General features: G+C 37.7%; 1 protein-coding gene across 1 annotated transcript in view; it reads left to right on the top strand.

Moving 5' to 3' along the window:
* The window catches only part of usta (uronyl 2-sulfotransferase a), an 82688-nt gene that overhangs the window by 69480 nt on the left and 1395 nt on the right, over positions 1 to 11813 (top strand). The window contains exons 4-5 of the mRNA XM_037685476.1: positions 1395 to 1474; positions 3166 to 3319. Coding sequence (XP_037541404.1) covers positions 1395 to 1474; positions 3166 to 3319 — 234 coding nt within the window. The remainder of the gene's footprint in view (positions 1 to 1394; positions 1475 to 3165; positions 3320 to 11813) is intronic.

The raw sequence follows: 11813 nt of genomic DNA, 5'->3' as shown, positions 1-11813 counted from the left end.
TATATATATATATATATGAGTCGATTGTCGGTCTGCTTTCTGCTTCTATAAACTCATAGCAAATAATTCATCCAGTTTGACTTTTTCTGCCTTGGAGCTCGTAGATTTTGTTCCGGAGCAACGCTTCACTGAAAGGGTTCAGACTCATTAAAAAGGCACGTACTGCTGCTCTCCTGACTCCCACCGGGAAGCCAAGATGCCTAGAGAAAAGTTTCATCTTATCTTGGATTCGCCTCCAGTTACGTTTGGTTGATTTATCGATCATTGCAGTTCTTTTCAGATGCATAAAGCACATACACATACAGTCTGAGAATTTGTGAACCTTCAAGAATTTTTTTTCTAGTCTTACCCTAATGCAGCCATGTCAGACTATGTCAGACATAAACTGGGCCAGTTTCAGTCAGTGCATTAACTCAAGTCAGAATCAGATACCCAACATCTTGTCTTGATTGCAGATTTGTCAACAAGAGTTTGACCTGTCTGATTTGATGTCTGTTGTTCCTTGCATGTCAGAATCAAAGATCATGGAAAAATTCAATCTTTTGGGAAGTTTTAACGTGAGCCAGCTGTCATGAGCAGTCTGCACTGAATGCTCAGTTTTGTAAGCAAAATAAGAAGTAATAAAACATATTTCACTTCTAAAATATCATCTTGAGACCAGATAAGATTCTAACAAGGGCCAGATTTGGCACACATGCCTTGAGTTTGACACACGTCCTATTGTACTTTTCCTAACATGAGATTTGAACATTGGAACTTATTCTCAAATGGTTACCATCCAGGCAGGCAAACTTTGTAGATTCCTTAGGATTTTCCTATAATTCTAAAATCGCTATAAGGAGAAAAGGAACGTAAAAGAACGAGGGAAAATATTGTGTTAAAGTGGATCTTAGTAGAGTTTGCATCTTGAGTATCCCATCAGAGAGTAAATGCCACCCATAGTGCTTAAAAACCACAAAACCACAAAGATTTTTTTTTCTTTTTGAAAACAGTGCAGTTTCACTGCAGAGATGTAACGCGTCGCATACAGTATTACTTTACATTGATCCAATATGGAGGTATTTAGGCAAGTTTTTGGAAGCAGTTGCACAGTCCTCAGTCAGAGATGACTGACAATAGTGTATTTTGGCTGGTCATCACACGTTTCCCCACGCAGACCTGGAAACCCCCTCAGGTCCTTTTTTTTTTCCTGCAAAGGACAAAAACTCTTGAATTACAGCTTTTAGAAGGTGGAGTTTCTGAGTATTAGCACCAATTTTCTGTTTTATGATCATTAGGAAGTTCTTTTAGGTCTAAAATGTGCACAGTTTGTCTTGGATACTGTCGGAGTATTAGTGTTAAACCTTTGACTTTTGGAAATTGTACATTAAAGACTTTTGTGTTTTTCTCTACAGGTGGATTTAATGAAGAACATCAGTACCATCCCCCAGCCTTTTCTCTACACGAGACATGTTCACTTCCTCAATTTCACAAGGTTTGTTGCAGTGGTGCAGCAGCATAATCAAATCTTTATCAGTAGTTAGTTTATTGTGGGTGTGGGGGAGTGGTGGTGAAGAGACAACGTTCATTCATTCATTCAGCCTTTATTTAGACAGGTTAATCCCATTGAGCCTCGGAGACTCATTTACAAGAGAGACCTGATTTTGACAAAGAATGATGACAACAGTAAACAATCATAAAAGAAAGCATATAAATTGGGAAAAATAAAAGAAAGAAAATTATATTAAAAAACAAAACAAAAACAGCTACAATGTAAAGCGATTTAGAAAACTAAAAACAGGAACATGTCTGCATTGGTTTTTGCCAAGAACTTAGCAGTTGTTTGAAGCCACTTAGAGAGGTCAAGGTCGAGAGCTTCAGATCTTTTTGTAAGATATTTCAGGAAACGGGAGCGGAGTAGGAGAAGGTCCTTTTGCCAAGTTCAGTTCTCACTGAGGGAACACTGCAGGTAATAATGTCCTGAGAGCGCACGGCACGCTGTAGCTGCACTCACACAGAGACATGTAGGACGAGATGTATGAAGGCAGCAGACCAAGAAGTGATTTAAAGATGAAAATGTACCAGTGAGCGAGTCTGCGTGAAGTTAATGATGCCCAGTTAACCAGTGAATACAGGGTGCAGTGGTGGGTACGATAGTTACAGACAGTTGTGCATCATGATAGGCAGCATCCAGCATCTGCAGGGTGCTTGTAGGGGCATTCATGTAAATAATGTCACTGTGGTCACTGGAGGGAAGGAAAGTAGCAGTTACAATGTGTTTCCTAGCATTCAGAGTTAGACAGGATCTATTTCTGAAAAGAAACCCAGTTTAACTTTCAGTTTCCTGCCCAAATTTTCCACGTTGAGCTTAAAATAGTGATGTGAATCAACCAAGATACCCAAGTATTTGTAGGAATCGATGAACTCAATGGCACCATTTGAGGATAAAATCAAAGGAAGAACTGCTGGGACCGACTCCCTGTTTGAAAACAGCATCCCTTTTGTTTTGTCTGTGTTTTGGACAAGTTTGAGACGGAATAAATCTGACTGGATGATGTCAAAAGCAGATCGCAAAGCTGGAAAACCTTAGCAACTGTTTTAGCTCGACAATAAACAACTATATCATTAGCATAGAAATTTAAGGATGCATCAGGGATGCTCTGACCACACTGAAAAGGGTGGGTCCTAAGACTGAGCCTTGTGGTACACCATTGTTGTCTGTTAAATAACTGGAGGAAGTACCATTATAACTGGAGGAAGTCACATTTAAGATATAAAAGCGAGTGAAAAAGCAACTTGTGATCAGAAGGTCGGTGACTCGACTCCCCGGACCGACAACACCAAAAATGTAGGTGGGAAAGTTGACACACCCACACCTGCCTCCACCCCTCGTCTGCCCCACTCTGGGCCCTTGAGCAAGGCCCTTAACCCCCACCATCTTCTCTTCTGGATGCCCTAGATGGCACACAACTACTTCCAACCCCTTCCCCCTAGATGGCACACAGGGGCTATGGTAGCTCTGTGGTCTGTGGTTGTGTCAGGAAGGGCATTCAGCATTAAAACAATCGCCAAGTCTTTTAGCGAGTTAGTTCGCTGTGGCGACCACTGAAGGAGGGAGCAGCTGAAAGAAGAAGAAACGTTCAAACACACAGTTTGTCACAGCATGCTCTGTTTTTCTGTTGTCAGGTTCAAAATAAACGAGCCAGTTTATATCAACATCATCCGTGACCCCATTAACCGCTTCCTCTCCAACTATTTCTTCCGTCGCTTTGGAGACTGGAGGGGGGAGCAGAACCACCTGATCCGGACTCCAGGGATGAAAGATGATGAGAGATACCTGGTGAGTGTTCCTTTTCTGCTGTGGAGAAATCAGCACGAATCAGACAAATAAAGCTTATAAATTATACAAGACTTTCCTAAATAAAAAACCTAAAATCACTTTCACTGGAATAAAACCAACAATAAAATTAAGAGAAATATGTAACAAATTACATTAAACAGAATAAGCATGTCAAAATTTAGTTTAAAATTTTTCTTAACTAATAATAATATGTTTATAGACTGTGAAGAGGGATTTTTCAGACAAAATCCCACTTTGTATTTGATTTGATACTTTAGATTTAAGATTCAAGGAAATAACAAAATATCACAAAAAAGTTTCCTTTTTTGTTTTCTTTTTAAACTAATCTCATCTAAACGGATTCATGTAGATTATGTAACCAGCTAATATTCAGCAGCTGTAGCTCCACATGTAGAAGTAAAACCAACAACTGGGGATTTTAAACGCTGTTGTTTTCCTGGTCATTGGTGTTTTTTCCCATGTTTTTTGCAATCCAACTCCTACATATTCTGTGCTACTTTAGCCATTCATATATCAGAACGTTCAGCTCCATCAGGGCTTGGGTGCTATAAACTGTTGTTCTTTTACCTTTTCTGTAACTAGATACAAGAAATATTTTCCCAAAGAAATATACTGATCTCTTAAATTCCCTCAAAAATACTGACAAAATCTGCTTCAGCAATATGCTGGTTTTTTTTATTTATTATTTTTTTTATTTTTTTTTTTTATTTTTGTCTTTTGTGCTTTATTTAGCTTTTGGATGGACTTTATACTTTAGGATTTTTAACAATTGGTTAGCTTTTTTAGTTTTTAGCTAGTGTTTTTTTGTACTTTTAACTTACCCTTTCCTACTTTTAGAAATAACTTTAGTACATTTAGCCGTTTGCTAGCCTTTTACTACTTTTAGCTTTTAACTAGTGCTTTGTTAACATTAGCCTTTCACTAGCTATTTGCAATCATTAAATAACATTTTTTATTTTTCATTTTTCAATTCAGTTCGATTTCAGTTCATTTTATTAACATAGCTCCAAGTCACAACAGAAGTCATCTCAGGGCACTGAACAGAAACATAAAAATAAGTTAAAATGATTTATCTGAAGAGCAGACTGCTTTGAAATTAACTCGATCGCAGAACACTTATCTAATTTTTAGCTAGCTTTTTGCTATGCTCAGGTTTTAGCTGACAATATGTTATTTTTTCTTTTTTAGCTATCCTGCTGCTTTTAGCTTTAAACTAACATTTTCTTACTTTTAATTTTTAGCTAGCTTTTTGCTATTTGTAGCTACTTTCGGCTATCAGTTGGCATTTTACTACTTTTAGCTTTTAGCTGGTGTTTGGCTTCTTTTAGCTTTAGTGCCTCAGTTTCCATTTCTCCCATCAAATTTCAGCAGTCAACCATTTCTAAGCATTCACACTGCATTTTTACAGAAACATGTATTTATCTAGTTAATGTTTTCTTGTACAGTAGTCACTTGTTTATCGGGGGCGATCTGTACCATGAAGCCCCGCAATAAGTGAAAAAACATGAATTAGTAGTTTATTTTAGTATTTATACATATACAGTAAATATACAGTATATATATATATATATATATATATATATATATATATATATATATATAATACACTCTTGCAGTATTCTAAACAATGTTTCTAAACTCTAAATTCTCTAAAAGAGCCATTTCAGCTCTCTTGGCTACGCCCACTTCTCCACTCTGCACTGAGATCAGTTAGATCAGCTGATCAGCTGCAAGAGGAAGCTTCTCCCACAGATGTGGGTTGCACACAGGTGCAAAGTCCTTTAAAATAATTTATTTCAAATAAAAATTCCATGCTGATGGTGTGGCTCATCCATCAATCAGCCACTGTGTGTCATGTCCAATCTTATTTTGAAAAATCGCGATAAAGCGAGTCAGCGAAAAACGAACCGCAACGTAGCGAGGGACTACTGTAATCAAAAGTTTTCTAACAGTAACTGATTTTTTGTTTGTTTGTTTGTTTGTTTGTTTTATAGCTAAGAAGAAAGAAAATGCAGGATTTTTTTTTTCTTTTTATTATTTTCTTTTATTTTTTTTTAGCATTCTCCCCATCTATCTCCTTGTCATCTTCATTCCAAAAGCTCTTATCGACTTTGGCTGAATAAATATTAAAGATGCTTATAGTTTGAATTGCTGAAACGTTCAGTATTTTTGGCACACAGATGACTTAACAATCATCTTAGTGCTGAACAGGAACAGATCTTAGCATGAAGCTTAGTAGAGGCATGAACAAAAATATTCATCGCCATTCATGTCTTATTTATAGCGACCACCGAACGACCCGCAATATGTTCTAATACTGACAAAAGGTGTTTTTTGAAAATGCTCCACGTTTTGTTGACAGAGCGAAGATGGCAAAACAAGGGCCTAGCATCATCGTCTTCAATTACAGACCTGGTTTAGCACTCAGCATCCAACAGCTGCCATGAAGAGTTCTTTATCTTTGTATCACCATCATGAAACTAAGTACATTTTACCCTGGATACAGTTTTGAGACTTTGATTTGTTTTTCTGTGCTTTTTATGCTAATAAAGAACAGTTAACGATAAAGCTTGACTGGATAATGAACCTTACAATTTGCAGTGAAGTCATGACGTTTCAGTTTTTTATTTTATTTTTAATTTTGCATGAGGTGAATTGAAACCAAACTGTTCCACTTGTTGTGGATTTAAAACATGTATCCAGGCATAAACATGTGAGCTTCATAGTTCCCTCTGCTGCCAGGGACCCTGAGAGCTGAGCAGTCTGACTCAAGTTTGACTGGGTGTAATTAAGTGTTGCACTGCCCTCCCTGGAGTTTTAGAGCATGTGAGTTGAGTTATTAAAGTATGCAGAGCGCAGGGGCCCCTCGCTTCAGTCAAAAGGGAGGGGGAAGCTGTGTTCTTACCTGGGTCTGTGCGATTTGCATTGAGTCAAAGCACAAAACTTTGTACCAGCACAGGAAATGAATGCATCCTTTTTTGTTTAACCACACTGCTATTCTTGATGTTTATCCTTCGATGGTGTACCTCTGCAAAAATACATGTTTTAGATCTTATTTAAAACGCAGTAAGTGCAAAAAACCCACTACTGTTGTGTGGCGTATACAGCTGCTGAAAGCCATCTAAACCTCAAAGTCTCCCCTGACACACATTAAGAGCTCAGGCATAAAATGATGCGTAACAAGCGTTAAAAGAAAGGATTTTATGTTTCGAATAAAAGGCAGCGTAATGTCAAATTTGGGGTTTAAGATTAGGCTTTATAGCCGGTGTTTAGTGGAGTCAATCTTTCAGCTCCTGTGAGCTCAGACGGCTCAATCGTTCCTTCAGCCCTTGAAAAAAAAAAAAAAAAAAAAAGGTGTAAACTTGTTTGATTCCACAAGAGTCAAGAGTTCAGACGATATTTGTCCCGGCAAGTGGGGACTTTCAAAATGTCTGTCAGCAGAGGTTTCCCACCGTGTCAACAGTCAGAGATCAGACGTGTGTTAAGTCCTGCCTGGTGAGCGTCAGGCCTCCCTGCTGCTTCCCTGACTGGACCTGAGACGGGTCAATAAAGGAGCACTCAGTCTGCTCACCAGAAACCAGGAGGATTTGATGCACATGTTGCTGAGACATTCCTGCGGTCGGCATGAACTTTCCGTCCGTCTCCACACCCCTTTTTGAATTCACATACGCTCCACTTGACTCCAACACATGATGTATACAAACTACACACAAACATGTGGGGTGTGAGCCTGTCACAAGAGAACCTTCTGTGAATGTATGCGTCTTGTAAAACTGCCCTAATCTTGTCAGATTAAGACGAGACTTCGGCTCTTTGAGAGTGCGGTTCTGTTAAAATGCTGCAAACAATATCTTACCTGTTGCAGAAAGCCTTTTAGAAGAACCTCACCTTGAAGTAATGCTGCTTTTTTGATAAGATTGATGAACTAGTGGCTCCTTATAAAGACGAGTATTTAGATGTGTTTCAACAGGAAATGTTAAGTAATCATTTTATTTGAAAAAGTGAAGTGAATACAGCATAGACTAAGTCTCGCTGTTTAAAAAAAAATTGGTTTTATTAGACAAGATTAACTAAAAGTCACCAGCTGTCAGTTAAAATGACACATGCACCCTCTTACACGAACAAGTGCACAGATGACAGGAGAGGCTTTACTGGAATAAATCATGTCTTAACTGGACTTTAGTTTAGAAACACTGAAGTGTTTTATTCCTCATAGGACTGGACTCTCATTAATTAGGTATGTGTGTTTAATAGAGAGAAGTGTGTTCATAAGGAGTTAGTGAAAAATACGTGTATAAAATACTTTTTAATAACATTTCTGTAACATCCTTCCTGTAGTCAGACAGAGGACAAATGAACTGTGTTTAGGAGCCTGATTCTTAGCAAAAATAATGGAAAATAAAATCAGAACTAAAGTAAATTTCAAAGGAATGCTAACTGTCCCTGCGACCTGGACAGGAAGATGCGGGTGAAGATTATGGATGGATGGATGGATGGATGGATGGATGGATGGATGGATGGATGCTGTCTTTTTATTTTTTTTACTTTGAGCTGAATGTGTAAATTCTAGGTTGTGGCATCAGTTTCTGCTGCCCTCTTGTGGCACAATTGGTCATTACAGCTTCAAAGGTCCACGCCAAACATGAATACAGATTCATATTTTTAATATTTGTGCTTTATTTAAAGATGACCACATGTACAATATGTGCCATTTTAACTTACTTTAATACTTTGTTTTAATTGCTGTCAGTTTCTACAACCCGTGACAGAAGGTCTCCTCTGATTGGTTCTTCATTCTAAGTTCAATGAAGCAAATTTGATGCTAAATTTAGTTAATCAATAGATGTGTGAGAGACTTGATGATATCAGAACTTATGATACGATCTAGAGATACTTTGAAAATGTTTTCTTGCAAACCTCTCATCTTCTGTCTGAACAACGTATTTTAGCTCATTTGCTACTTTAGATGTCCCAAAGGAGCGCATTATGGAAATGTCTTTATACCATCACTTACTCCTGGTTTCATTCACACGTTCTGTTCTTTATAATGGGAGACCATTGGACTGCAGCGATTTTCTTCAGTTAGGATGACAGTTTACTTTAATCCACATTGTGAATAAAATAATAGACCTGAGGAGTTCCCTTCAAAAATACTAATGAGGTTCAGAGAGTGCACACTTTGTGTCTGGGCGTTCATGTTGGACTGCTATATCAGAGGAGGAAGGACTTCTTAGAAAAAGCTCAACTTGCTATGTCAGGGGGCACTGTCACTTCCTGTCTGCATTTTTCCGTGTGATTTTAGCATCTTATCACTTTCTTGGTTTCTGACTTTGCTTTCAGTAGATGGATTATGGGTGTGTTTGAGCTGGTTAAATGTTCTGTGACAGGGTTACACAACCTGAGGTTCTTTGGAAATCTCTGCATGTTGCTTCACAGTGACAAACTACAAAAATAAAGCTTAAAATAAAAGTTAGTCCAGGGAAACAAATAAGCTTAATCGTAAAGTGTTTCTGTTTGTTATGAAACCGGTATATGAATCTGTTTCCATCCGCCATCTGCATCAGGACACCTTGGAGTCCTGGAACTGGACCTCGCCGGTTAAATAAAAGCTCAAGGATGCACAATAAAATCAGGGAAAGGACAAGAATGCCCGACGTTACTCCTTCTGTATAAAGCGCAGTGAGTCTAACAACAAAGTATTGTCGACCACAAGAACGAGGAGTGCAGACGTTGTGTTTTTCAGGAAACAACTTGTAAGGAAGAAAGAAGGAGAGAGCTTTGAACGCAGCAGAGAGGGAGATAAAACTGAAACCACCAGATGTTAAACGATCTGAGATGTGTTTGAAGCTTGGCAGCAGCTAAATAAGAATGAAAAGAAGCAAAAATAATTCAACTGAAATAAACTCAGATTTACTCTCTCTGTGGTTCAGCTCAGGGTTAAATCGTTCCTTTTTGTCCTCGCAGTGTTTTAACCAAGCAGAGTTTGCACTTATTTCCTTAAATGAGGAGTTCTCAAACTTTTTGGGTTCAGGGACCCCCTCATAACCCTCATGTTTATTAAATAATTTTCTTCAATTTGTCTCTTTAATTCAATGGAAATATTTGAGTAAATTAAATACTTAAAAGCTGTTCTCTAGTAGTGGTAATGCAATTTTTATACTTTTATTTAAACATGGGGTTATTTTTCATTCAAGACACACTTAATGAGTAACATTTTTAATTTCAACTTCAAAAAGTGACAGTTTTGAGGAAATTAACAGCATCAAAAACCACTTTAAAACTTTACCTATTCACACAATGAACATAATAAATGTATCGCCACTTCTTCAGATTATTACAGAAAACTCTTTCACATAAAACTGAACAGAGGTCTCCCCCAGAAATTTTGACTAAAGTAGATGATTTCCTGCATTTTTGGTGTATTTTAATGGCCGTTAAACATCTATATGCTTTTAAAAATAAATAAATAATATATATATACATATATAATTTTTTTTTTTTTTTTTTTCCATTTTGGTGGACCCCAAGCACCGTCTCCCGGACCCCGAGGTCTGTATTCTTGTATAATTAAAAAACTAGGTGTTATTTATCAGTGAAAATGATTGGGCTGCATCCTAATTCATGTGGATGTGGAGTTCTCCAAGGCTGTCGTTTCGTTTCCCCATGATCTCATATTCTTTATTCAGTCAGGGGAATATAAAGTTTAAACTTCCCACTCTTTTCTTTCTGCTTTGCTCCTTCTCATCATCTCTTCAGGTGACTTGGTTTTGATGGTTTTAACAGCTCTCATGTGTAAAAAAAAGAAAAAAGAAGATACTTCCCACCAGTCTGATTGCTCCTAACAGATGTTATAAAGTGTAAAAATAAAATTAGCAGCAGAAATGCAGCACTGCATCCAATCTGCTGAGCTCTTCTTTCCCACTTGAATGGAAACTCAGTTTGACATTTTAACAAAAAAAGCCCCAACGCGGAGGAGCATATACAGAATCATCTTTACGTTTCAGAGGCACGCCGTCCCTCAGCGCGTGGTTTTTACTTTTACATGATTCCCGTCGTGTTTCCAGTTTGATCTCAGCAGCAGTTTGAGGTTCATCCTCAGGTGAACTCCGACTCAGCTGTCAGGGCTGACGGTGACAAATCTGTTGCACAAACTAAAAGGGAGAAAGCTGGAAGGGCCAGGTTTGACATAATCATTACGTTTTCATTCTGCATCTTGTCTCTTTTCATACAATGGGTCTGTCATCACCTTCTGCCCCGTCCATGCAGCCTGTGTGTGTGTGTGTGTCTGCATATTTTCACGCAGACAGGGCGACAACAGCGAAGCTTCTTTTTGTTAATTCATGCGTGAGTCTTACATCACCTGACATGGATTTGAACTCACCCCTTAGTGGTTGTCCAGACGCATTGTTCATTTTGTTGTTTAATGGTTCCCAGTTTCAGACATGAAATCACCACGTCCGTTCTGATCGCTTCAGTTTTGATCAGCTTTAATCCTAAAATCAGATTTCTTCCAGGGTTCAGTTTGAAACATTTGACTTTTCACGTTGTGTTTTTGGAAAACATGGTTACGTTTTGAGTAAAGAACTGTCTGAAGCTATGATTTTATTGCTTTTGCGAAGAGCTGTTGTCTGTTTTTAAAGAATTAACGAATGAGACAAGCTTCACTGGCCTTTTCTCTCACACCAGCCGCCTTGTTGGTTACATTTTGTGCGCTAGCTTTGTTGCCATTTCACTCCTTTTCAAAGACCTTTTAAAATATCCTTTTAAAAGAAAGATCCTTTTTAAAGATTTGGATTTACACAAGTGTTGCAGTTTTAGAGCCTTTTTCTCACATTTTATGTAGATAATCGCAAATAATTTGCTTTAATTGTATATAACAAAAATATTTTTACATATATATATATATATATATATATATATATATATATATATATATTAAAAAAAATATCTTTTAATGTTGTCACACTTTGTTAATGAACATATTAGTTATCATCATAGCAAAAGGTTGAAAAGCTGTAATATTTGCATTTTAAATTATTAAAATTTGGACTTTTCACCAGGTATAAGAACTCTGTTTTTGTTGCATTTTAATTTATTTTTATTTATTTATAGACAATCATTCACCAGTGCAGCATGTTTCTCCTGTGGAGCTGGACCTTTATTTGAGCACTTAGACCTGCCACGACTCTTCAGCCTTCTGTTGATTTAAGCGAAGAGCTCCCTCTAGTGGTCAAAATAAGTCATTAGAATCACAAAGTTTGTTTTCTCAGTCATCCAGGTATATAACAACAAAAAAGGTTGAATCATGTCATCTGGACTTCGTTTTTTTGTTAAAAAGAAACGTTTCGCCCCTCATCCAAGAGGCTTCGTCGGTCTGAGGCCTAGCCATCTTGTATTACCCAGAAGCCACCCTGACTCTTGTGTTCCAAGCCTGCCTCAGGGGTATCTGAGGCAGGCTTGGAACACAAGAGTC

This window comes from Nematolebias whitei, chromosome 12 (assembly GCF_014905685.2).
Source record: "Nematolebias whitei isolate Nwh7 chromosome 12, NemWhi1, whole genome shotgun sequence".
NCBI classification, from domain to species: domain Eukaryota; kingdom Metazoa; phylum Chordata; class Actinopteri; order Cyprinodontiformes; family Rivulidae; genus Nematolebias; species Nematolebias whitei.
The sequence above is the reverse complement of the archived record's forward strand: the minus strand, read 5'-3'. Positions and strand labels throughout refer to the sequence as shown.